Source organism: Anguilla rostrata, chromosome 3, assembly GCF_018555375.3.
Source record: "Anguilla rostrata isolate EN2019 chromosome 3, ASM1855537v3, whole genome shotgun sequence".
Lineage (NCBI taxonomy): Eukaryota > Metazoa > Chordata > Actinopteri > Anguilliformes > Anguillidae > Anguilla > Anguilla rostrata.
Window position 1 is genome coordinate 56,201,144 of NC_057935.1, and position 26,491 is coordinate 56,227,634.

At 41.1% G+C, this 26,491-nt stretch overlaps 3 protein-coding genes across 6 annotated transcripts in view; all 3 read left to right on the forward strand.

Annotated features, from left to right (window-relative positions):
- The window catches only part of col4a6 (collagen, type IV, alpha 6), a 94,495-nt gene extending 88,370 nt beyond the window's left edge, over positions 1-6,125 (forward strand). For all 4 annotated transcript variants that reach the window (XM_064328441.1, XM_064328442.1, XM_064328445.1 and 1 more), the window contains 6 exons: positions 995-1,093; positions 1,714-1,860; positions 2,409-2,525; positions 2,728-2,919; positions 3,171-3,457; positions 3,876-6,125. In XM_064328441.1, the coding sequence (XP_064184511.1) occupies positions 995-1,093; positions 1,714-1,860; positions 2,409-2,525; positions 2,728-2,919; positions 3,171-3,457; positions 3,876-4,136 (1,103 nt within the window). In that variant the 3' untranslated portion in view covers positions 4,137-6,125. The remainder of the gene's footprint in view (positions 1-994; positions 1,094-1,713; positions 1,861-2,408; positions 2,526-2,727; positions 2,920-3,170; positions 3,458-3,875) is intronic.
- Positions 6,126-7,224: 1,099 nt separating this feature from the next.
- LOC135251223 (ankyrin repeat domain-containing protein 46) lies at positions 7,225-11,746 on the forward strand. Its single transcript, XM_064328449.1, has 4 exons — positions 7,225-7,381; positions 8,626-8,968; positions 9,380-9,538; positions 10,191-11,746. The coding sequence occupies exons 2-4, from the start codon at positions 8,658-8,660 to the stop codon at positions 10,405-10,407; spliced, it is 687 nt and encodes a 228-aa protein (XP_064184519.1). The 5' UTR covers positions 7,225-7,381; positions 8,626-8,657; the 3' UTR covers positions 10,408-11,746.
- A 133-nt stretch (positions 11,747-11,879) lies between these two features.
- LOC135251222 (transmembrane protein 185A) lies at positions 11,880-20,303 on the forward strand. The gene is made up of 7 exons (XM_064328448.1): positions 11,880-12,150; positions 15,022-15,198; positions 15,409-15,616; positions 15,887-15,970; positions 16,292-16,468; positions 16,849-16,972; positions 17,191-20,303. The coding sequence occupies exons 1-7, from the start codon at positions 12,110-12,112 to the stop codon at positions 17,433-17,435; spliced, it is 1,056 nt and encodes a 351-aa protein (XP_064184518.1). The 5' UTR covers positions 11,880-12,109; the 3' UTR covers positions 17,436-20,303.
- Positions 20,304-26,491: the final 6,188 nt, after the last annotated feature.

The window sequence follows — 26,491 nt, forward strand, 5'->3', positions numbered from 1 at the left end:
ATGGGAAGTTGATTATTGTCTCTGATAACGGAAGATAGCTTCATATTGAAAGATGCAGGCTGAGAATCAGGCTACTGTTTGATTCCAATCAATAAAAGATTTCAATTATCGATGTAAGCACGTTTTACGTATTACACATAGATATAGATAGATCTCTGAGCAAGAGAAATTTATTAAGTTTTATCTCACTGATGTTTTTAATCAACAAATGTTCATAGAATACATAACTTAAAATAAAGGCATTTATACAGTTCTAATTTTTGTCTTTATGTTTTGATAAAGTAGCTGTGAAATCCTATAGTCAGCGATTTTTCCACCTCCACCTTTTTATGTGAGTTTGCTGTACTCAGGCATAGTTGCTAATAGCTTATATAGAAATAGTGCATCATCAAGGTGAAATTGATTTTATATCGTAGTAGACTGACAGAAGGGTAGTGCTTCTGTCAGTCTTGTACAGTATAAAATCAATAAAAAAGAAGGATCCTGTAACAATTATAAAGGCTCATTTAATCATTTACTGTTAAATCATTACTTCATTGTGTGTCTGAAACCCCATTCCGAAAGAGCACCTGTTTACCACGAATAACTTTTATTTGTTAATCACACAGATTTTCCTATTAGCTTATTAATGTGTAGCCTGTTGACCTTGCCTTCAAATAATAGGAATACATTTAACATCACTGGTTTAATTTCTTCCTCTTCATCAATTATGTATGAAAAATATTATCTAATTATGACATCAAAAATAATTCTGAATGAATGCAATATGCTTCCATATGTTTTCCTGTTAATGTCATAGTAACATACCTTTCAGAGTTTCGATCACCATCATTACTTAAGCTTTTACACCTTGGATGTTTGAATTCTTCTGTATTAATATTCTTAGATAGACAGATAGAGAATTCTCTTGTTTTTTTTCCCCCAGATAATGAATGAACAACATTTTTTCAGCAGCTAACAAACAGCTGTTTCTCTTTCTTTATCGGTTCTACAGGTGAAAGGGGTGAAACTGGGTCCAGTGGAACTCCAGGACTTCCAGGCTACCAGGGAGAACCTGGATCTTTTGGGCAACGAGGACCAAAGGGGATCCCAGGTTTGAGATGAGATTATACATTAAATTAGGATTATGTGTTTATTATTGACTTAAGCTTGTGTGCAAGGGACGGTACAATGTTGCACTGAACAGCTTAATTTTGCCAACTGATCAGCATGGCTAAAGCAAATTCCCTGGGGAGTGAACATGTTAAGGTTTATCTACCACTATATGTGTCTGTGTGTGTGTGTGAGAGAGAGAGAGATACCTCAGTATTTCATTTCAAATTTCAAAATGAAGAACTTTGTTTTTGCATTTTTGCCAAGATAGTAGCATTTGTGGCACTTCATTTGTGTGCACAATTTTTACCTAAATTATGAATATAATCTAATCTAAATTAAGTATTGTAAATGGTACAAGTGTCTTGCTTCATTAAAGCCATTTACCAAGTCCCTGTGATGCTGCCATCTGGAGTTATAAAGCCTTAAATAGAACACCCTCAAAATGGCCAGATTTTGCATCTGCGCATAGGGGTTAAGCAGCCTAACCAAAGCCTTTCACAGATTACATTCCACGGAGCAAATGAGATTTCATATCACTGGATAATGTTTACTCTTCAAGATCGGTCAGAAGGGAAATGAACACCAAGCATATGTAACTTTTCTCTTTATGTGTCATAGGCTCTGCTGGCAGGAAGGGACTTCCTGGTATAGTTATACCACCAAGCACCTTGCCGAAGATTTCAGGAGAGTTTGGACTTTCAGGAACCCCAGGGTTTCCAGGAGAGTTGGGTCCCCCTGGTCAGCCTGGAAATCCTGGTCGTTATGGTGAGATCAAGGTTATGGTAGTGATAACAGCTCAATAATTAGTTTTCTGTTCATTCATTTAATTGAACCCATGGAGAACAGCAGGAGCGCAAAGTCAATGTAGATACTAAGTGAGAGAAACAGCATTGTCATGATTACAACATTTGATCAGATTCATCAGGGCACAGAGTTTCAGAAATCATAGTCTGAACAGTAAATGGAAAACTACTTTGTTCTACGTTTAAGTCAAGACTGCAATGCATTTCCAGATGGAAATATTCAAATGCACAAATGCATGATGCCATTGCTTTTAGTGTTTATTAAAACTTTTTTCAGTTGCTTTAATGTACTGCTCTAAATGAGTGGGATTCAAATTAACTTTTTTTATTATATACATTTTTTTTTTAAAAGCCCACAAATAAAAGATCAATACCTACACCTAGCACACCACTTCCAAAATCTGTCTTACCGTATATATATGGTCAGAGGAAACACTGTTGTTTGATGTATTAGTCTGTTGGAACAGAATTTGACACATTTTTGTTCTTTCAAACTTTGAATTGTTTCAGGTTCAAAAGGAAAACCTGGACTTCCAGGGAAGTTGGGGCCTAGCGGGCCTGGAGGTATACCAGGACCAGCTGGAGATTTTGGCACCCCAGGATTTCCTGGATCTATCGGAGCGCAGGGTGAGTCATTTACTTCTTTTGGGAACTCATAGTTGCACCAAATTCCATGATGGACAGGTCGTAAAAACAAAGGGGCGGGTTTAACCTTTGTCTAGAGATAACATCATCATTATCATCAGCTTTTACAGCATTTGTGCGTTCACTATGTCTGTATACCTCCTCTCATCTGCTCTCTTTCGCTGGTCTCACTCGTCCCTTCCAGGTACCCCTGGGAAACAGGGGCCCCCTGGCCTCCCTGGACTCAACCCCCGCAGCACCGGCATTGGCTACACGCTGGTGAAGCACAGCCAGTCCAGCCAGGTGCCCCCATGTCCGCAGGGCATGGCTAAGCTGTGGGAGGGCTACAGTTTGCTGTATGTGGAAGGCCAGGAAAAGGCCCACAATCAGGACCTGGGTAAATAGCATAATAGCAGAGGCTGTCCACTACACAAAGACCAGAGCATCTGCATGCATTAGCATCTTTAAAGCCTTATTTTCAAAGACCTTTTTGGTGACTAATATCCAGGAGTTTGTTGCTATGTCACTCAGCTTGCAGATGTCAGTGTTATGGCACGTTAAACATCGAACCTAAACCCTGATACCATATCAACTGCATCCTCTTCTTTCCCTATCCCTTCCACATCTTTCTCTGCATATCTTCCCCAGGATTTGCAGGTTCCTGCTTGCCCCGTTTTAGCACCATCCCCTTCCTGTATTGCAACGTCAACGAGCTCTGCTATTTCGCAAGCCGCAACGACAAGTCCTACTGGCTGTCCACCACTGCGCCCATCCCCATGATGCCCGTGGAAGAGCAGCAGATCTCCCAGTACATCAGCCGCTGCTCCGTGTGCGAGGCCCCCTCCCAGGCCGTGGCCGTCCACAGCCAGGACCTCTCCATCCCCTCCTGCCCCCTCGGCTGGAGGAGCCTGTGGATTGGGTACTCCTTCCTCATGGTGAGACACTACATGCTGCCACAAACCTCACTGGGTGCAAACAGGACATCGTTTCAGTCCCTTGTTCTGTTAAATGTTTATTTATTTTACATTACATTGTACTGAACCGTTGATTTAACATTCCTGATAAACTGATTTGTTATTAATTACCTGTAAATTATTTGTGAGAAGCTGAATGGATGCAATGATGATGATGCCAGCACAATGCCTCACACCCCAATGTGCATTTTTGTCCATGCAGGACAGTAGTTTGTTTAGCACAGTTGAGAAACAGTACACCTTACTGCAACCTTTTGGTGTGCACGCTTTGGTTTGAATGTTTTTCGTTTTTTCTAATTCTGACCAAAATTACGAATGAGCAGTGCGGTAAGTGCAAAGCCCTCGATGCTAACTGAGGTGTGCTGTGTCCCTCCGTCAGCACACCGCGGCTGGGGCGGAGGGTGGAGGCCAGTCCCTGGTTTCTCCCGGCTCCTGCCTGGAGGACTTCCGCGCCACGCCTTTCATCGAGTGCAACGGCCCCCGTGGGACGTGCCACTACTTCGCCAACAAGTACAGCTTCTGGCTGACCACCGTGCAGCCGGAGCGGCAGTTCGTGGAGGCCCCGCCGCAGCAGACCCTGAAGGCCGGCCAGCTGCGCTCGCGCGTCAGCCGCTGCCAGGTCTGCATGAAGATCTTGTAGCCGGAGGCACAGGCGAAACACGCATATGGAGAGAGACTGACGCCAGAGCAGAGGATCCAACAGAAGTGCAGACAGATTTAGGAAATAAAATAAAACACTGACAAGCTTCACACCTCCTTCCGCCCCCTCTTGTCTCGATTATACAAGGAACTGGGGGTAGCTATGGCAAGCATTCCCTGCATTTAGACACCTTTGTATCACGTGGAAAGGAAGGAAAGGTATTGTGTCATTGTTCTGTCGTAGTTCATAACTGACATTGGTGCTATATGTTTTGCATTTCTTTGTTTATATTATTTTCTTGTTGCTTTTTGTCTGATTATTCATGGCTACCTCGGAGAGTGCATCAAAACTTCCTTTGAATTAGCACTGAACCGTTGATTTATCATTTAAATAATAGCCACATGCCTGTAAAACCAGGCTCAGTTAGTTTAAAATGTTGTTCATTCATTTCTATCTGGTTCACAAATGTACATACATATATTTGCTCTCACCTGTTTCAACAGGACATACTGGTGCTTTCCTGAATCTCTTGAATTTTAGGGATTCGTTTTTTAATCCTACCATTTATATAACACACACCAGCACTTTTGAACACACGAATGAATGAATGCATGAATGAAAAGTAAAACAATCCATGATGACATACCGTGTTTCAATTTTTGAATGCACACGATACAGCACCTAGTTGTAATGCACTGATCTAGATTCCTGGGATAGCAGAGTGGAGTGTCTGTCTAGGCCCCTCAGTGATAGACGACAGTATCTGCAGCATTGCAGTGCAAATGACTATAGCCTGAGCAGCTGGAGGAGTGAAGAACGAGAGACAGGCCCTCAAGGCCCCTGTGAGATGCACAGGTCTGCTACGCTGCCTCTGTAAGGAGTACAGGCATTCACTCAGTCAGTTATACACATACCATACAGTTCAGTCTCCTTTTCCAAGTGGAAGACCAGAATGTTGCAGCTTTTTAAATAATTTTAGTGACATGAAAGTCGAAAGATTTTTTTCTCCCAGGTTTCACTTTATCTCACCTTATCTCCTCAAAACCAAAAGGGTGGGGGTTTTGACAATGCCTCACTTTCTTCAGCCACAGTCTTCAAGAAAGACCCCCAAAATAGCATCTGTTAAACATGCAAGTGTGAATCATATGTGAAACATTACACTGCAATACATTTTTAAAATAAACCAAAGGATACTGTGTAGAGGTACTCCCTTCTTCTACAATCACTTGCTATGTCTGTTGACTCTTCAAGGGATTGAGTAACACATGACCACTATGCCCATTGACTTTTATCAGATGGTAGCGCTCACTGGTAGCCTTGAGTACATGTTTTCCATTTTTTGTATGATTTGTCACTTGTGTGTAAGTAGTTGGCTTGTGTAATATTTTACTACACTGCATCCCCTTTGCTATAAAAAAATAGCGTAAAACTGCTATAATGTAGGGGGGGGGTTATCTGTATATTCGATGGTGAAAAAAATCATTTTTATCTATTTGAATACTTTTATCAATTCCATTTATTCTAAAGATTAATAAAACATGCATATATAAATAACAAAAAGTGAAAACACTAATCAATATAGCTTTGAAATGCTAATCTCTGTTAAACAGTTCTACGACATAAACTGAGTAAGACTGAAATTGAAAACAAGTATTTCATAAAAATCTATCCTCTGGGAGAATGTCACTTCCCTCAGTTTACATGCTTTATGTATGTATGTATAGACAAGGAACTAGTCATAAATGTGTATTTTTGTGTTCACTATAAAATAAACTGTTAAAACGGTGAGGTGTTTTAAAGGTATGCGTGTGTTATGCCCTTAGTCAAAGCTCATGCAACTTTTGGTAGATGCCTTTTCACCAGTCCAGGTTGGATGTCAGTATGGTCAACACTAGTTACTATTTTTGCCACAGGTAGGTGAAGCAGAAGGTCTGTAATCACGCTGTGTCTTTGAACAAGGTAGTAATGAGAATAAAGATTCTGAGTGCATTTCTTGTCAAAATAATTTCATTTTGGAGCTGGTATTGCAACTGCTGCACATGCATACATTTTGACTAGAAAGGTCTGAGTACCTAATGGCTAAAGAATGGAAAGACATTTTCATGTTATGGCCCTCAATGCCTTTTTGGATTTATGATTTCAGGTTATACAAGGAACACCTTTCAAATAACACATACAATAAAATCATATCTGTTCTGTCAGTGGACTTTGTAGGAGACCATTATTAGAGTGGGGTTTGGTGCAGCATGAAAAGTGAACTGAAGACCTGGTTTTGCCAACAGCATCGTAGGTTGAAAATTTAAAAAAGGGATTTCGTGCTAAACCCTTACATGTAAATAACTCCTCTCTTTAGAGTACTCCAACACATAAGATATCTAAAAAAGAAAACATTTAACATCAAGATAGAGGGATGGTTTAAAAATATTAAATATAATTTGAATATATAGACTAAGTAAAAATTCTCATCTCATTAAAAATAGATTTTCAATTTTTGGATGATTCATTCAGGACAGGTGATCAATTGAATGTTAATGTCAAATGTGTCTGATCAAATAAATGCATGTAATTAGAATATTTGCACATATTCAAATGAAATATAGGCTAATAAAGTTAGAAATGGTGACAACATAAATGGAGCTAACATATTCTTAAACTGAAATTAAATTGTAGGTGTACAGTACATAAGGGGAAAGTGACATTTTATTTAAACAACAAATCCACTGTTTCTCTCTCTCTCTCTCTATAGTGACACCCGTGTGATAAAGACAGTTTATGAAATCTTGTTTATTATTGTCACACACACCTGATATTTCATGACAAGGCTTTGAAAGCTGTCCTATCCCCATTGCAAAGAAAACACACACACACACACACACACACACAGATTTATAACTTCATCAGTGAAGACAGCAGGTACTATTAGCTGAAATTGCAATATGTGTTTCACACCCAATGATAGAAGCAAATTATTTTATTTTATTTTTATTTTTTATTTTTTGTTGTTGTTGTAAAAGAACAGCTTTTATGTTCAATGGTCATTTATTTGGATGGTAACTATTAATTTGGGTGGTAACTATGACTATTCAGTCTGCCGTCAAGCAGTTCGACTTTTGCCGTGAAGTCAATGTTTACGTGTAGGAGTGCGCTGGTCTACTGAGCTCCCATCTACGAAAGAAAATCGAGAAAATTGGGGATTGAAAGGAGGCGTATTTGTAGTTTTCGGCTAATTGGGAACACGTAAACAGGTAAATATTTTTAACTTGTGGATTCTCAAAAATAATGTTCAAATTATAGTGATACTCAAATTCTATCATATTTTTAACTACAAGGAATGGTTGTCTGGATGACCAAGAAACCCCAGAAAGACTTAGCAATCATATGAGAAATTGAGCAATTAATATGTCTACTCAAAATTAGCAAAATATGATCGGTAACATATATCTAGCAAGCTACCTAACAAGTTGATCATGTGATTGTTGTTTACTAGATACTAGTGTCGAAAATCTGCATCATAGCTCGCTGACATTTGCTCATCGGTGGGCTATACATACTTAGCTAGCGCATTGATTTCGTTGCTTGCTAACCTCAAATAGTTGTATAAATGTTACTACAATATTTTAAACTGTTTAAACAACGCCGCACTTGTATCCGTTGCACATTGTTTTCTTTATTTCTTGCATCTCAGCAAAGCTAGCTAGAGGAGCTATAGTCTATCAGCAAACGCAGCAAAAGTTAGCCTAGCTCAGTGCTTGGGAAACATGTCTGTAGTATTTTTGATGAACTAAGCAACATTTCCTAACAAGTATCATGTAAAACGTCTGCTCGTAAATAAATTAAACTTTACCTTTGTCAGTGAGTGTTCTTAAGAGTGGAGTCCATAAACGCGCAAGTGATGGTCGTATGTCCCATATATGGAATATGGAAAAGTAATAGTATTAATGGGTTCGTTAATTACCCTTGCGCCAGGTTTACGCATGTTCGTGTTTCTGTGGTATTGTTCTGCATAATAATGCTGCCATTTCATGAGCGTCTTGGAAATGTTGATTTGATGGGAATTGACTCATGAGACGCCTTTTTCGTGGTTTACGGTGTGTTTGTGTTGTACCTGGTTTGACTGCTAGTTAAATGACAATGGGTTGAAGCTTCATGGAAAAATAATTGTTTGGAAGGATAATAAGGCACCTTCCAGGGCAGTTGGGGGTCACATAAACAGTTTTTGTGGAAAGGTGCATCTCGGCTCAACATGTATATTCTGTAAATAAAGTCTCTCAGTTCAAAATTCAAAATATACTATACTTAACTATACTATACTATTATTTTGTATTGAAAATTTTTGATTTTTTAAGTAGGACACTTCATTTACAGAATATACATGGTTACACAAGATTACATGTGTAAGTATCCTTACACATAGCATCCATCTGATAATCTCTGTGCTGTGTTCTGTGAAATGAATGCAGCTGGTGAATGTATTTCTGCCTCCCTTCAGGTACCCTGGACTTTTCAGAGACCCACTCTGACATGTCTTATGTCTTCGTCAATGACTCGTCTCAAACCAGTGTGCCACTGCTACAGGCGTGCATTGACGGGGACCTAGGCTACTCCAAGCGCCTACTGGAGACAGGCTGCGACCCCAACATTCGGGATAGCCGGGGACGCACCGGCCTGCACCTGGCTGCCGCCCGTGGCAATGTGGAGATTTGCCGCTTCCTGCACAAGTTTGGGGCTGACCTACTGGCTACTGATTACCAGGGCAACACTGCACTGCACCTGTGCGGCCATGTGGACACCATCCAATTCCTGGTGTCCAATGGCCTCAAGATTGACATATGGTCAGTGCACTGCTGTTTAGGGGAGTTGGGCTGGTTTATTATTGGACTGTTTTATTTTCAAGGACACGGAGAGACATGGGTCAGCATTCCTGTTTGTCTTAATCTAATTTCCGTCCCTAATAAGGAATCTGGAAACTAAAAGCAGTTGAGAATTTAGACCAAGTTTATTGTTTAATTATGTGTCAATGGGATTTATCACCTCACTGGTTTTCTTAAAAGTAAATATTGCTGAAAGCATAAATGACACTGACCTATCACAACTTCTGCAAACTAGTATTTTATGTTTTATTATGTTTTACACTCATTTAAACATTCATATTTTCATCTATATACTGCTCCACTTTAACTGCTATGAACTGGCCTTTGAAGTGGAACAGTCACACAGAAGTGTTCATCTTGTGTGTTGTTCAGTAACCACAATGGGTCAACTCCTCTGGTGCTAGCAAAGAGACGAGGTGTGAACAAGGATGCCATTCGTCTGCTTGAGGGGCTGGAGGAGCAGGAGGTGAAGGGCTTCAACCGAGGGCCACACTCCAAGCTGGAGACCATGCAGATGGCTGAGAGTGAGAGGTGTGTGGAGGCCAGGCATAGAAAGCTGAAGCAATGTGCAAAGGACAATATGGGTCAATGGGGTTGTGCTAGAAACACAAACGGTAGTATTCAGCTTGTAACCTATCTTTGTTTTTTCTGTGAGTAGCTATATTGCATCACAGTATTTTTTTTATTCATTCAAAAATGGCAGTTCCTTCAATATTGACTGCCTAAATGGGAATGGTTTCTTATCAGGATAACAGAATGAAATCAAACCTGTTCAGGAAGCTTTCCAAACATTATTCAGTCAGTGCCTTTGACAATTACTATGCAAATGTAAAGTTCCATTTGCTTCCAAAATACAGGTGTTAAGTACACTAGTTACTGATCTACTAGGACCAAAATGGCATTCTATAAAATTCGTTTTCTGACTTGCATTCTGCTTACATTGCTGGGCAGTGGAGTTGAGTAGCTTGGCTGTTTTTGCGTGTAATAATCAGTTAACACTTTTCATATATTAGAGAATTTCACATCGCCAGCCTCGGGGCTTTGACGTGCAAATCAGAATGTAACCTTAAGGTTGAGAGAGAGCTGGTGGGTGTTTGCGTGCTTAACGTGTGCCTCAATGGAAAAAGCTTATTAACGGTGAAGTGCATTGGAACTCTTTTTCGTTCCCCTTTTTCCCCCGCAGTGCTATGGAGAGCCACTCCCTTCTCAACCCCAACCTGCAAAACAGCGAGGGTGTGCTGTCCAGCTTCCGTACCACCTGGCAGGAGTTTGTGGAGGATCTGGGCTTCTGGAGAGTGCTACTCTTGTTGGTGGTCATTGCCCTTCTGTCCCTGGGCATTGCTTACTATGTCAGTGGGGTACTTCCCTTTGCCGCCAACCAGCTGGAGCTGGTGCACTGAGGCAAGGGGGCAACGGAGGGGAGGGCAGGGACAGCCACCAGCTGGAAGGGAGTTGTCCTTGGTTTTTCTTTTTTGTTGTTGTTGTTATAAACTCAATCTTTAAGCCTTTTCTTCAATTCCCTGACCTTCCCGGCCCGTTTTCTCTTATTGTTGCCATCCTTGCAACAATAATGTAAAGTTTATCATGCTAGGAATGATGTGAATGTTGAACACCATTTGGCATCTGGAAAACAATGCTGCTTTTCATTAAGTGACTGCTTCATGTTAAGGGAGATCAAGTTCTTATGTAATATAAACGACCAGTACCAACATGTTCTGCATATCATTTTATTCATATCATTTAGGTAAGCTTTAAACTAACCAAATTACAGTATGATCTTTGTTTTTCATCATTGGTTGTAGAATGTTTCTGTGATACTCCTCTTATATTTGATATTTGTTCTAATGAAGGACCTATTTATTTGTAGTAAGACTAAATTAGCCCAGATCTGTTGCAATGAAGACACTTTGGGAGCAACCAAATAAACATGTCTGTCTTTGTTTTGTTTTTTTTCCTTCTTGTGTTAGATACATATTCAGTCAGTACTACTGAGGTGAAAGGTTAAAGGCTGTTGGCGGACAGTGCTTTCTGTTGTCTTCACAGCACCAGTCCCTCTTGGTTGCTCTTTTTTTGTTCTGTTTGTTTTTATGTTGATGTTACCGTGTTCTCCCGCCATAAATATTGCTTATTGGTAATACATCTATGTACCTACCCTATCGTGCATATTTATGCAAGTCCAAGACATTCTGTTCCCCACAATCTTTTCCCTTTCCAGGATACATAACAGGGGTATTCACCCAAGAGTTTATCTATACATTTTGCACTTCTATTTTATGTTTTGACAGAAAGATTCAGTACAAATCCCTGTATCCCTGCATGTTATAAGTATCCCTATACATCATACAGTGGTATAAACAAAACTATACATTTTTGTTAAGGTTGGGGATGTCCGCAGTTTCTACACAATCTGTGTAATTGTGTTCTCAATTTAGATTTTTTTTGTTTGTTTTTTTTGTATGTTGTTAAATTGTGTTGAACTATGTAGAATACCATGATGACTGCCATTTTTTATAATGCAATGATGTCCTTTAATGCAACATTTTTTCTGTTGTCCGTTTAATTTTCCCATGCTTCAGGGCTTCATTAACTGGGGGGCCTTTAAATCATGTCGGATTGTGTTTTTATTGTGCATACGGTTATCTTCTGTATCTTTTGTACCTGTAACCATTCAAAATGATTATATATCCTTTGCTTTAGATTCATGTATTCATCGTCACTCATTAAAGTCAAGTTCTCGTATTTGTTGTTGCTGCTGCTGGATGTTGTTACAGGTGTGTTACTATATAATGCTAAGGAGTAGGACATTCTGTATGTGATATGTGTTTAACTGAACTGTCGAACTGGCGGAGAGACTGTCGTGAATGGGATGGCTGTTTTATTAGCCTGTTATTCGTAAACGAAAGGGGCTACAAACCCAAAATGACCAAAAGTCATCAATAGTCCGCGTCCAGTCACAGACGATGTGCATGGCCTGCTGTACACAATCTCATCAAAACGTGTTGTCTAGATTCTGAAAGGGGCTGGCCGAGACAGAGGGAAAGGTGAGCGTTTCGAACGGGATGGATCCGACATTTAAGATGATCTAAAATATAACATTTTCCAATGATGAATCTTAGAGGATTATTTCAAGATTTCAATCCAAGGTAGGTAAAATACTGAATTTCAAATGATAAAGCCAGCTAGTTACGTAGCCTTGCGCTTGCCGAGCAACGCCTGGCTTGACAGCTAACATTAGCTAGCTAGCTATCTTATTCGTAGGCCTTGTTAGCTGGAAGCAACGTTAGCTCGACCGCGTAAAGCTTTTATCGAAATAAACAATTGAATTGGTGACGTTTGTTGTTGGAGTGAATGTCATCTCGTACTTTTGTGTCCGAATGAATATAGCTAGACTATAACTTCCGAAACTGAATGATAGGTTGCTTGATAACTAGACTAGCAACCCGAATCCTCGTTGTAAATTCAGATGAGAGCTCGACACTTGTTAATGTTAGCTAGCTGTACCGATAAGCGTTTGAATGGGGTGATCAGCAGGTTGGCTAGGCTGGGTAGCTAGCTAAGTTATGAAAGTCATTTCCTACAACTGCCCCGAGTATATCGTTGACTGCATGTCTCATCGCTTGACAACACCACACAATTTACCATAGAGTACCGAGCGGTTGCCGGAGTGGTCTAACAATATCGAGTCAGTGACAGGTTTAGCATTATATCAAACAAGCGCACTTACAAAGCTTTTTCGCACTGATGAAGTTTTAGCTGACAATGGTTAAACTGAGAAAATACGACACGCCACTCACGTTTTCAATTATATATCCTTAGATCGAATAAAGCTTTTTTTTTAATATAATGGATCAAACTTGGCAAGGCATTATAGCTAGCGTTTCGCGTAACGTTATTATGTTGGACCACTTTCTGACATCTGATGTCCCTGGATTCCTTACTAGAGTTAGCAACAAACGTATAAAAAGTATTACATTGCCACGCAAAGACAGCTGCCAATGTTACAAGCTAACATTAGCTAGTGATACTTTGGATTGGCTTGGATTATATTTTTGGTTAAATACAAACATTGCACGAAAGATAGCCGTCCGTGGTGGACAGAAATACTTTTGACAACCCTGATATTACAAGTTAAAAACAACTATGAGTAGGCTATACAGATGAGTGACAAATGAAAGAAAAAAAAACTTAGAGTGTCTTGGTGAGGTGTTGGGCCACCACAAGTATTCAGAACAGCTTCAGTGCACCTTGGCATTGATTCTACTAGTCTCTGGAACTCTACTGGAGGGATGGAACACATATTCCCTCGTTTGGTGTTTTGATGATGGTGGTGGAGAGCGCGGTCCAACATGTCCAAAATATCCCATAGGTGTTTAATTGGATTGAGATCTGGTGACAGCGAAGGTCATAGCATATGATTCACATCATTTTCATGCTCATCAAACCATTCAGTGACCACCTCATGCCCTGTGGATGGGGGCATTGTCATCCTGGAAGAGACCACTGCCATCAGGATAGAAATATTTCATCATAGGATAAAGGTGATCACTCAGAGTAACTTTGTATTGATTTGCAGGGACCCTTCCCTCTAAGGTGACAAGTGGACCCAAATCATGCCAGGAAAAGTGAAGGGAGACTCATATCAGTTTTTTCCCCATCTCTGTAGACCAAGGCCTATGATTTTTGCACCACTGAACTCTCAAATATGCATTTGTCTTTGTAATGAGGATTTATGCACTTCAACCCTATTATAATATCCCTCTCTATGTAGTTGTCGACGGACTGTTCTTGCTGACATGGTCTGATCACGTTCTGCATTGACAGTCTCAGTCACCTGAGGAAGAGTTGCTCTTCTGTTTTTCCTTACGTGTCGCACTAATGCACATGCATCAAGGTCATCGAATGTGCAGTTTCAACCACAATTTCCAACCCTATTTACTGATGTCTTTCCCATAGATTTAATGTCAAATGTCACTTTAATCACTGTTCCTACTGAAGCACTAGCCAGTTGCGCAGTCTTTGTGACTGAAGCTCCTGCCATCCGTGTCCCAATAATAAACCCTCATTCAGGGTCGCTTTGATCTTTTGCTCATCATCTTGATCCAATATCGAGGTCAACTGGGCTGGCTCAGCATTTTTATACATGCCACAGAGCATGATAAGATGTTAATTGCTCAATTGTATCATGCAGTACACCTGCATGGAAACATCTGCATTTGTTTTGTTTCTCCACTAATTTATTCAGGATTTTCCATTAATTTGTCACCCGTCTACTTTAAACCACAGTAACACAACTGAACAGAAAATAATTATCGCTCAATGGCCACAACATGATTTGCAGCTTAGCACCGTAAAAACAGATTCACCAATTTATTATGAATAAAAGACAAACATGGAAAGAAATAAACATTTCCTGCTATATAAACAGCCTTTTTTTAATTACATTTCCAAATAGAGATACATGTAATACTATCTATATTGTGTGGAACTCTTTGTTTTTGGTGTTGAAAATGAGCAGAATCCTGCCTCTTTTGTTGTGTTGCTTATAGACTATAACATACCAATCTATCACTATACTACTCTGCTGAGCTGGGAATGGACCTGCTTGTTGGAATTTGTCAACCTTGGTGTGTGTCTTGTGGGGGGACATTGAGAATGTATCTGATAATGCTATTTTGCATAACCTGCATTATTTTTCAGCTGTTTTGATAAGCCCTATAGTATATAGGCTACATGGCATGGCATATACCATGCACAGCATGCATAGTGAAACTGGCACTGAGTCAGTGTTATTAATAAAAGCTTTGTTAATACTGAGCATACTCGGCTGTCTTCAGGTTTTGATAGAAAAGCAGCTAGCATGACAAACTAAAGGCTTTCATTTAGTCTTTACATTAGCTACCATGAATAACTTAATTTTAATATTTGTGAGGTAATTTGAGTCTTAGGCTGGGGGAGTGAGGGATTGTGATTTAAATCAAATCAGTGATTAAGTCATGTCATTTTTTCTCTTCTAGCAAGTTCCTCATTTACGCATGCCTGTTGCTGTTCTCTGTGCTGCTGTCTCTGCGGTTGGATGGGGTGATCCAGTGGAGTTATTGGGCGGTATTCACGCCCATCTGGCTTTGGAAGCTGATGGTCATCATTGGTGCATCTGTTGGCACGGGAGTCTGGGCCCACAACCCTCAGTACAGGTCTGTTGAGCTTAGAGTGTTAATATGTTCTTAATACTGTATGTTACCTACATTTTCAGATTTTCTCAGCATTGCACAAGTTATGAAATACATTCTGCATACAGAGAAAGTCAGTCATTATTTGAAATGAGCTAATGCTGTAGCAAATGTTTTCACTCCTTGTGCATGTCGTATGGTAAGAGTGAGTGTGTGTGTGTGCTGTTGGTTCAGGGCAGAGGGGGAGACGTGTGTGGAGTTCAAGGCCATGCTGATAGCTGTGGGGATCCACCTTCTGCTGCTGATATTCGAGGTGCTGGTGTGCCACCGCATCGAGAGGGGCTCCCACTTCTGGCTGCTGGTCTTCATGCCCCTGTTCTTCGTCTCCCCCGTCTCCGTGGCTGCGTGCGTCTGGGGCTTTAGGCACGATCGCTCTCTGGAGGTGAGAAACTACTGCTGGGCGAAGGCATCCTAAAGAACAATTCACTTTTTTCTGTTAAGTTGGAATATACTTGAGGTCCTGGTCTGTAGTCTATTTGTAAACAACACTAATATTTTTCTGTTGTAGTTCTAAATTTACCAGTGTTATTCATCTCACTGTTTTGGAGGAGGGATACTCTATGTGCCACTTCTTTCTAACGGTTATTGATGATTATGACTAATCTGATTAGTGTCTCCCTTCCTTTATCTCTGTTTATTTCTGCCTCTGTAGCTCGAAATTCTGTGCTCTGTGAACATCCTTCAGTTCATTTTCATCGCCCTTCGGCTGGATAAGATCATTAACTGGCCCTGGCTGGTAAGTGCTCCCTGGGAAGATCTCACTTGGCTGCGATACTGTGTGACTCAGGCATTGTTGACCATTTTGTGGTAATACTGAAGGTGTTTTACAATGTTATTCCATCAAACATGTCACCAGGGACAATTCTGCACATGGTGGAGTGTGTGTGCTTGTGTGTGTGTGTGTGTGTGTGTGTGTATACGAGTCATTCCAAGAATTGGCCACCACAAGCAAATAACCCAAAGCTTAAGTAATGTTTTGTGAGCATTTCTCTGGTTGTAGCATATTTGTCTGTGCTTGTTAACGTTGTGAGTGTAACAGACGTCTGTTTTCTGTAAGGTGGTGTGTGTGCCACTGTGGATCCTCATGTCCTTCCTCTGCCTGGTGGTTCTGTACTACATCGTTTGGTCTGTGCTCTTCCTCCGCTCCATGGATGTCATAGCTGAACAGCGACGCACCCACATCACCATGGCGATCAGCTGGATGACCATCGTTGTGCCCTTGCTCACGTTTGAGGTGAACCGCCTGCTCTGTCTTCAGCTGTCTCTCGTTCCGCTCGGCTTTCGGTGGTTTTGTGACAGCACACTGTTTCAGCGGCACGCTGTTTTTAAGTGTGGTAATCACGCTCTGAAGAATGTGCATTTCCTACATTCAGTTCAGACTCCCCCTTTACCCCCTACTCACAGCAACAAGACAGACTACGATCAGGTCTCAGCAAGAAAGCACTCAATACTCACCTGATGACAACTCATCCAAAATGAGTTGAGTCTGGGAGCTGGAGTGATGGAATTGTTTAGATGTACATGGTGCTTTTCAATTCTGTTGGTCATCATCTTGTAGTGATTGTAAAAATTCAGTCACAATCAAGTCTTTCTTTTCTATGTGTGGTGATTTAGATCCTCCTGGTGCACAAGTTGGATGGCCACAACAGCTTCAGCTATGTCCCAGTGTTTGTGCCTCTGTGGCTGTCCCTTGTCACCTTAATGGTAACAACCTTTGGCCAGAAAGGAGGCAACCACTGTGAGTGCTTCCTCAACTCAATTCATCATGGAAAACAATTCCTTTGTATGTTTCCCTCAAGACCATGGTGTTAGCATAAGTTATAACTCATTCGGTGATATGTGATATTATACGCTTGTCACATGTTTTGTTCTAAAGGAAGAATTACGGTCTATTTTTTGAATAGTTCGTTTTCTTTACATTGTTGAAACATAACCTCTGACCTGCTTCTCTGATAGGGTGGTTTGGCATCCGCAAGGATTTCTGCCAGTTCCTGCTTGAGCTGTTCCCCTTCCTGCGGGAGTACGGCAATATCTCATACGACTTGCATCACGAGGACCCTGAAGTGTCTGAAGAGCTGCCAGCTCCAGAACCGCCCAAGATAGCCCCGATGTTCCACAAGAAGACAGGGGTGGTGATCACACAGAGCCCAGGGAAGTACTTTGTGCCCCCTCCCAAACTGTCTATCGACATGCCTGACTAGAGACCTGAGTGTGTCGCCAAAAACTGTGTTTCTCACAAGGGGGACAGGGAGAGCATGAAACCTGTCCGTCTGACTTTACCTGTCTGGCAGAAGTTCAAGGAGATGGGAGATTGTCCAGGGGACAAGTCAAGTGCCAGTGTGATGAAAACACAAAATGGCCAAATTATCACCTAAGATCCCCTTTGTTCACATATTTCTTTTTGAACAGGAGGATGGCTGTTTTACCAGTATTATTATTTTCACTTTCAGAAGACATGCTGGCAACTTTTAGCTTGTTTATCTTCCACCTGATTTGTCAACACTGCGTTGTGGCTGTGTTTGGGTGGGTGGGGGGGGGGTGCCTGGTTTACTTCATACAGCCAAATTTGGCTAGTTGGAAATAGGCATGTTTTTCTCTGTTTGCACATTCCTCCCGTACATATATTGTGCAGCAAAGAAGGTCTGCAAGGGTAATGCAAAGTCTGTTCCCATTACTCACCATTACTGCTTTATGAAAATTGAGCGGTATGTATGGCTGACAAGTTTCCCACCTAAGCATGACTTGAGTTCTGCGACCAAAATGATTTGAGCTTACTTAACTGCACTTACATCAGGAACTTCAAATGGCAAATATGTGTGATTCCACTGCTGCTGAGAATTCCTGAGGCTGAGTCACTTACTATGGCATCACAAAAATACCTGTGAGAAGTGAATGCCAGGGATGTAGCCATAACATAGTCATTTCTTTTCCTTGAGTTTTCATGTTTTGTCTTCAAGCTGCCTTCCACACAAACACATGCAAGAACTGGCAGAATGAGGAGCAACTGACAGTACTGGAAGGGATCCAGGAAGAGAGATATTGGCTGGAATGGAACAAAAATACTATTTTAGTTTTGAGCGGTTCTGAGCTACCATGGTATGGGCTAAGTGTGCTTATATTAGAGAACATAGCTGTGCTGTTCCTGAATGCTGGTCTTGATACTGACGTTGTTGTGGGAGGCTGGGCACTTTTCAGAAAGTATCTGCTGGAAAATATGAAACATCCGCTTAGCTGATGTTTGGTGGTGGATGTTCGGTGGTGGCTGTTCGGATTGGCTTCCTTGTATTGAAGAATCGGAACAGTTGCTTGACTTTAGTAAAATCTGTGATGTTGCTATGGATGGATGACAGAGGGACGGATCTTTGCAGATTTACAATAATACTCTGACTGAGGAAAATAGTCTCAAAGGACGCATCACATTGTGAAACAGTTGATCTGCTACCATAAAAGGTAGGCGCCATCATCTGTGAAAGTGGCAATGTATGCAGGTCCTTCCCTTTCCCCCTTTTCATCCAGCTGATGACTGATAGTTACTGTTTAATTGATACAATTCTAGAATGTTCCTTTTCTAACACTTGCTTTCCCTATGAACCCTAACTGGCATCATTCAACCAGTACTTTTACCGGTTTGGCAGTTCACTGTTTAAATTCTGTTTAAATTTCAGTTGTATTTCATGTCCCTGCTTGGCTGCAATCCCAGAATAACTGAAGTCTGGAATGTGTTTTAAGGGCACCTAGCGCTGTGCTCCAAAAAGCACTCTGGGATTTTGCTGCTGTTATGTAATATTTTCACTTCATTTTTATCTTTTAATTTTAAACATTCTGGGGAAATAATCTAAGAATTTGCTTGTTAACACCCAGAAAAGTGTTTTAACTGACTGAAAGTGGCACATGCCCAGGTTAATGAGTCTTGTGAGACAGAATAGTGATATCGTATGTATTATCACCCGTGCTTTCTCCCTGGGTTTTCCTTCCCAGAACACCCTTCAGGTGCTGTGGAACTTCCATGTAGCAATCCCTTTATTTTAGTCTCTTTGGGAAGGCAGGGCATGAACTACATGTAGCAGTGCCCAAGACAGACCAGTAGGTGGCAATATCACCTTTTCAAGCTTTTGAGGACCAGCGAGAATGACAGCCTACAAATCTGTATGACATAAACTATTGTACTGTGTCTGGAGCTGGAAGGCCATTTAAATAGTTCCGACATAAAACCCACGGGCAGTGGCACTCAAGCGTCAAGCTGAGGAAAGTGCAACCGCTGTATCTGTTCTGTTTTTTTTTTTCTCTTCTTCAACTGTTGAAATATTTAACAGTTTTGCTATCTCCATTCAGCCAAGAAAAATCTTAAAGGGCTGTGTCAGATTGTTTGCTTTGTCTTTTTATCCAAAATTCTCAATGGAAGTTTTCTGAAATAACGTCTTGGAAACTAATCATTTTGCTGTGTCTTAAAAAACGTGAAAGACTTAAGGACAACCTTTTCCCTAGAGGACAATTCTTCAGCCTTACATTTTATAGTAACAGTCAAAGATTCACTGTAACTGCCGCTACGTAATAACTACTCACTGCTCTTCCCTGACCTTGTGATTTACCATGTATCACTCTGTGTAAAGCACTCCTCCTTCCTTCTCAAATACGCTTTCTAATACCTTATTTAGTATTTAGTTCCCCCAGATGTTGCTCCTAGGTCCATTGGTTGTCATGGTAATCGATGGCATAATTCGCCCTCTTTTTCTTTTTTTTTAACTAGATTTATGTCTTTGGGATCTGGCAACCACAGTTGTTGTGCATCCTGGAACCGAGTCTCTGTTTCTGTTGTGTAACAGTTTAGTGTGATGTTCTCTTAAGTGCACATCCGCTCTCAGCTGGCCTGAGAGGTACCTGACAAGTACTGATGTTCTTTTTTTATTATTATTTTGGTTGGACCAATGTTATTGTGCTATTGACAAGTCTTTTGAAGTCTTGAATGCAATATATGTGTATTAATTTCAAAATCCAGATAAGGAATGTAACTATTACTGTAATTGTTTGGTTATAAACTTATAACAATAAAATACACTGTTGAAAACGTACCCCATACTCATATTGTTTTGGTTTTAATTGTGGTCAGCTTTTGGAGAATCCTATGAGTAAAGGGCAATGTAAGTTATAATGAAGAAATAGATTGCGGTTGGGTTGGGCTAATGGTGAGCTATTTCTCATTTCATTGTTTATGTGCATATATGTGGGCAGCATTTGTAGCTGTAAAAGTCTCATAGTGCATGCTGGATCCAATGAAATTCTTAAGTCACAATGGTGCTTGTTGCCGTCTGTTTTGGAATGGAGAGGCAATGAACAGTGGAATTGGAGCACCCTGGGACTAAGCCAAGCGTGAAAGCACAAGTCCCGAGTCTGGTGAAAGGTTTGGTGCAGTCCATGAAGAGACAGCCAGAGGAATCAGCAGTGGTGACCTGGAGAGTGACTCCACTGTACATCTCAGTAAATAACATCAGGACTGTAGGTTTAGGGTCTAAGCCTAGTGTTTAATCCTGTCCACGCCATGTAAATCAGGACATTCAAAAGCACAGTGATTAGTGCCTCTACTTCATGTAAATGCCAAACCAGACGTAGCATAAGGTGATCAACCTTCAGTTTCCCATTCTGAAACTATTATTGTGGGGATTTGTAATGTAGTTGTTCAGAATATTGTTATTGCCTGGAATATTTTTTCCCAGAAACTCCCACACAATTTGTTTAAATGTGATTCATCTTGCCAGGATTGTATTATTCAGCCACATGAAGCATAAAATTCCTTGTATCAGAGGATTCATTTTGTTTAATCATATAATATTGCAACTGCTACCATATGTTATGTATCCAAACATCAAAACCAATGGGCTGATTGACTGAAAACTTGGTACACGCGATCCATCCATATGCTATCAGTTATCCGATTTTTTCAAAACAGATATTAAGGTCAAAGTTCAGCAATAACTTAATGGAGATTCTTAAGTAAGTGTGATTTTAGTATAATTGCCCATTATAGAGGCATCTGTTCTTATCATTCTACCTCTGAAATGACATGATTGACATGTGAAGTGGCTTTGACGCAACATTTTCCAATGGTCTATAAGAGGTGCCTTACACTACGTGAGTCTTTAGCTTGTGTGATGGAATGATCACAATCTGGGTGGGTCCTGGGGTTACATGTCTGGAAAGATAGCATTTTTTTGCTTTGGAAGATTGTGTTCTTCAGACCTGACTGTCGTAGGAAGGTTCATTCCTCAATCTGGGAGGCCAGTGAAGGAAAAATGTGCAGCCATGGAAGGTTACCAAATTGCCAGAGGTTGATGCGCAGAGAGCTCTAGCAGCGGTATACGATCTGATGATGGATTGAGGATAGAAAGCCATGCCCTTGACTGTCTAATAGACCACCACCAGGCTGCAGAATTTCATTTGAGCAGCAGTTGGAAGCCAGTGACAAGGACAAGGCAAAACCATATTTGAGAGGTTGAAAACCAGTCTAGCAGCAGCATTTTGGAATTAAGTGAAGTGTTATGGTGGCCCAGCCAGGAAAGCTGGCCAATAGAGAGGTGTAATTATCCAAGTTGAATAGGATAATTGCTTGGTGCTGGGAAGTCCAGGTGGTGAGACATTGGTGGGTTTCTCTTATTTACTGAGAAAGAATCTGCAAAACTCACCGCAATTTTTTTCTGCAACAGGGATCTTGCCATCAAGAATAACAAAAATTTAAAACGAGACAAAGACTGGATGACAATAGGAAGGCACTTAATAGGATTTTGGGCTACCACATCCTGCCAGAACAGCTTGTTTCCACTGTAGAATAGAGTATACCAGCCTCCGGAATTTTGCAGCAGGGATGTGGCAGCCTTCTTCCATGAGAAAGTCAATCAACTCATGTCTTGTTGATGGAGGTGGAAAATGCCGTTTCGCTAGTCATTACAGAATCTCCTATAAATTCTCAATTGGGTCCAGGTCTGAGAAAGCCATGAAGCACAGATAACATTGTCAAACTTGCCAAAGCACTGGATGACTAAACATGCTCTATGGATAGGGACATTGTCATCCTAGAAGACATCCCTTATAGCAGGAACAACATTCTTCATCATGGGATGAAGGTGATCACTCAAAATTATTAAGAATTTATTAGCACTGACCTTGCACCCTGCACCATTATAGAACCACCAGAATCCTTCACTTTTAGAACCAATCATTCAGATCTGTAGGCTTCTTTGTGGGTGCGCCACACATGCACTCGTCCGGTTTTTCGAGAGCGTAGTAAGGAATGATTCATCTGACCGTGTCACATTTCTCCACTGCTCAGTAGTCCATTAGCTGCACTCTTTGCAACACAGTACTTGCGAACATGCATTGCCGGGCATACTGAGTAGTTTGTGCACTGCAGCCCAACTATGCTATCTTGCTCTGTAGAGTTTGCAGTGGCCATTCTTGATGAAACTGCCTGTTTACCGGATCTGTAATTTGCAGTCAATCGATTTGCAGTCAATTAGGTGCTTGCTTGTATATCCTTGCACCTCAAATTAATGCAAGGACATCACGATCTGAGAGTATGTCATTCTAGCCACGGCTGCCCTTTGTATGCAAAGTCTTTCCCTCAGAGTTTCGTGCTGACATCGCCTTGGAAACTGTTCCTCCTGAAACATCAACAAGCTGACCTGTCTTCATCACTGAAGCGCCAGCCAAATGTACCCCAACAATCACCCGTCTTTCATTAAGTCACTGAGGGCCCATCTTCTTGCCCTGCTTAAAGGCAACCAAAATTACAAGCAACTAGGCCTGCCCAATATTTTTGCACTTGATTAAGCACACTGGAATGTTAATTGTTAAATTGTTCATTGCTAAAAGTAACCACAACTGTATGGAAGCACCTGCTTTCAGTACACTTTGTGTCCCTCATTTACCCTAGTGTTCCCACTTTTAGAATTTCTCCCTCAGTCAATACCCTGAAAAAACTATCTTGTTCACTGGTGTAACCTCACTACAGCTTACTACTCATTGGGCCGCTCGATGGTTCCTGAATAGGGTCTCATTCTGTCTGTAGCTTTGGATTGCCTGTACACCGAAATATTCCACCGACAGGCCGGAAAAGGTGCCAAGCTATGAAATTCCAAGATACGACGTAGGGTCAGAAATGCAATGCAACCTCATTCTCATTGACAACATCACAACACAGAAAGCGTTTACATTCGCAGTAATAATCTGATAATAGATCATTAAGGCAATAGTCCCATAGTGCAATTTCCATAATCAAAGAAAGGTCTTAATTGCATTAAGCAAAACCCAATTAACACACCAAGAGTTTTACCCAATTTTTCTGATTATTTGGGCATGTGTACACCTTTGTCTGATTTCTTTCGGTTTTCTACATCTGTGCATGAGCGCATACATAATTGGCTAGAGAACAACTTCACTGGATGCAGGAAGTATTTACCACAACAAAAGTGCAATTGCCATGTGCATTTCCAGAGGCCGAGGGGCACGCACTGTTGGGGTTTATAACATCCTTCATGAGATCACAAAGCTTTACAAATGCCCTGTGAGGCATCTGAAAATTCTCTCTCCATTCTCTCTCTGTAAATTCCTTTAACACCACTCTCTCCCTCTGTAAATTCCTTTAATACCTTCCCACCGGTCCCTACTTTGCACACACATCTCCCCGTGCACTTCAATAAAATTACTGTTGTTATTATTCCCAGTAATTAGAGTACTGTGTGCATGTAAACAGGCTCACAATCAATCTGTTGTGCGTGCCCATGTGTCATGTCATTAATACTGAGAACTCATCAGATCATGAAATACCTTCAGGCAATACAAACAAAAACTTATGTGTCTTCAACATTCATGGCCAGTGTGGAGGTATGGATAATGCTTATATATCATTACAATAGCGATCTGTTGGCTTCTTGCAGTGACACTAGAGAATGTGTGAGAACAAAAAGGTGATAACAATTAAAAAATAATAATAACATGAATCGTTTTACAAATATATTGATTTGGCCACACCATAAACAAAATGAAACAGGTCTTAAATAATTATTGCTAAATTTAGTTCAAAGCTATTTTATACACAGTTTTCAAATGATAAAATATAATTTGATGGCAGAGCTAAATAATTGACTGACATAATTCTTTAATGGAAAATACATTCTCAGGTATCTTTGGCTTAACTGCTGATTACCTCCATCCAGCTTGCAATAGACACACTGTGTGCTTCTCTACGGTAGAAGTTCCTCTGGGTGTGCCATATTTATGTGAAATCGATCCCACCAATGGAAAATTATGATCTAAAAGCACATTATTTACCAGATTTGCTGCGGTGAGGATGTAAGTCGGTCACAGCTGATGTAGCACGCGGCGTAATAAAGCGCTGGTCTGTATTACTTCCAGTGGCACTCTGACTGTTTGACCTCTGGAGAACAGAGACAGAGACGCAGCGCCGGTACAGGAGGGCTCCTGCTGCAGTCGCTGTACAGCGCGGCCCTTTCTGCCGGGGCCGGCTCTTCCATGTCTTTTCCTGCGCCCTCGGGGACCCCACACTGTCTGGTATTGATTTGTCTAGGAAAACATTGTTCTGAATCCTCTACCTCTGCACTCCGCGAGACAAATGCATTAATTGGGGAAAGAAAGCGCAATGATGAGATTGCAAATTCATATTTTGCCAACAAGAGGTCATTTATATTGTGGCTAAATAAAACAGAATATAAATATGGCTTCACCTTCTCCAAGAAAACCCCCAAAAAAATGTAGTCTTTGGTAAATGCAGTGCAGTCAGGGTCCAGCTGACCAATTGCATGCATGCTACTTGTCTGGTCATAGCCGTGGCAGGAAATGAAATGTGATTTAAACACCCAGTGTCATAAACAAGGCAGAGCCAAGATGAAGTCCTTTCCCATGAGCGCTTTCCAACAAAGGGATGCTCTGTGTCTGGGTGACGTGAGAGAAAGATCATTCTGAATGAATAACGCAGTGTTGCATTTACCATTCCTCCCAGCAGAGCCTGTTCACCTTATTGTTCTTCCTCACCTGTTCACTCTCCATAAGCATTCACCTGCCTCATTCACCCCACAATGCGCTTTGTGGGCTATGTCTATAAAATTATATAATTTCATTGTTCTAAACCAATGCGTGTCAAACATCAAAAACATTTTCACGGGCTTTCCTAATGGCAAATTTGCCAACAGTCTCTGATTGCTGTAGGGTGTTGTCCTATCTGTTTTTCATTTTTAATCTCAAAGGATTGGATATAATCTAGGTTGAGTAGAACCCATGAGAGATTTGTGTGTGTGAACCATGTTGTCGTTGTTTTGGTAAAGAGTGCTTTGTCAAAGAAGATTTGCTGCTGTTCTATAGTGGTGAGGAAAATTGGTCTCTGAACAGAGAGTTTACAGGTGTAGAATCTAAGCCATGTATATTTGCCCCAAATAGTAGACTTTGTATGTAAAAGACAGGAGGCAGATGTGCCTTATTCAAGTGATGACAACAGTGAGCAGGAGACTAGAGCGGATGTATGTATTTAATGCTAGCGTGACCTGATAGCACATAGTTAGAGGAACAATGCCTTCCTGAGGCTTTATGCCTAGTGTTCTGAGGCAGCTGCGTGTGTAGGAATTCTCTTCCCTGGGAGAGGAGAGATTCTATAGCAATAAATAAAGCATAAATCAAGACAGGAATTGCTCCCGTTTTGAAACCATTTTCTTACTGAAAAGCCTCATTGTGTTGTGTAAGCAAGGAGAGCAAGGAAACCAAAGTGAACGAGAGAGAGGGGAAGAGAGAGAGAGGGGGAGAGAGAGAGAGAGAGAGAGAGAGAGAGAGAGAGAGAGAGAGAGAGAGAGAGAGAGAGAGAGAGAGAGAGAGAGAGAGAGAGAGAGAGAGAGAGAGCCCAGCGGGGAACAATGGAAAGTAATTAATGATTCTGCTGTAGGAAGTTTGCCAGGCCAGAACAGAATAAAACAGGAATAAGAAGGAGGGGAGGCAAGAGAAAAGCTCCCTGTCAGCACTAACAGTCTCTCCTTCTGTCTTGTTTGTTAGTTCTATTAACAGTGCCTGGCACAAGACCACTACTGAAACTATAAAAGAAAAAAAGGCAGGAGGTATTCTCTTGTAAAATGTACTTCCTGTTTTTTCAGCCCACAATACAGGGTTAATGACAGTTGGAAAGTAAATGTGTGTGTGTGCGTGTGTGTGTGTCTGTGTGTGTGTACGTGCGTGCGTGCGTGGGTGTGAGTGTGAGAGAGGGAAA

What these genes read in the sequence shown, in the direction of transcription:
- LOC135251223 (XM_064328449.1), top strand. Translation starts at nt 8,658, where the DNA reads ATGTCTTATGTCTTCGTCAATGACTCGTCTCAAACCAGTGTGCCACTG. An exon ending in GGCCTCAAGATTGACATATG is followed by an intron (nt 8,969 to 9,379) that starts GTCAGTGCACTG and finishes TGTGTTGTTCAG; the next exon opens with TAACCACAATGGGTCAACTC. An exon ending in CAGATGGCTGAGAGTGAGAG is followed by an intron (nt 9,539 to 10,190) that starts GTGTGTGGAGGC and finishes TTTCCCCCGCAG; the next exon opens with TGCTATGGAGAGCCACTCCC.
- LOC135251222 (XM_064328448.1), top strand. Translation starts at nt 12,110, where the DNA reads ATGATGAATCTTAGAGGATTATTTCAAGATTTCAATCCAAG. An exon ending in TTTCAAGATTTCAATCCAAG is followed by an intron (nt 12,151 to 15,021) that starts GTAGGTAAAATA and finishes TTTCTCTTCTAG; the next exon opens with CAAGTTCCTCATTTACGCAT. An exon ending in CCAGAAAGGAGGCAACCACT is followed by an intron (nt 16,973 to 17,190) that starts GTGAGTGCTTCC and finishes CTTCTCTGATAG; the next exon opens with GGTGGTTTGGCATCCGCAAG.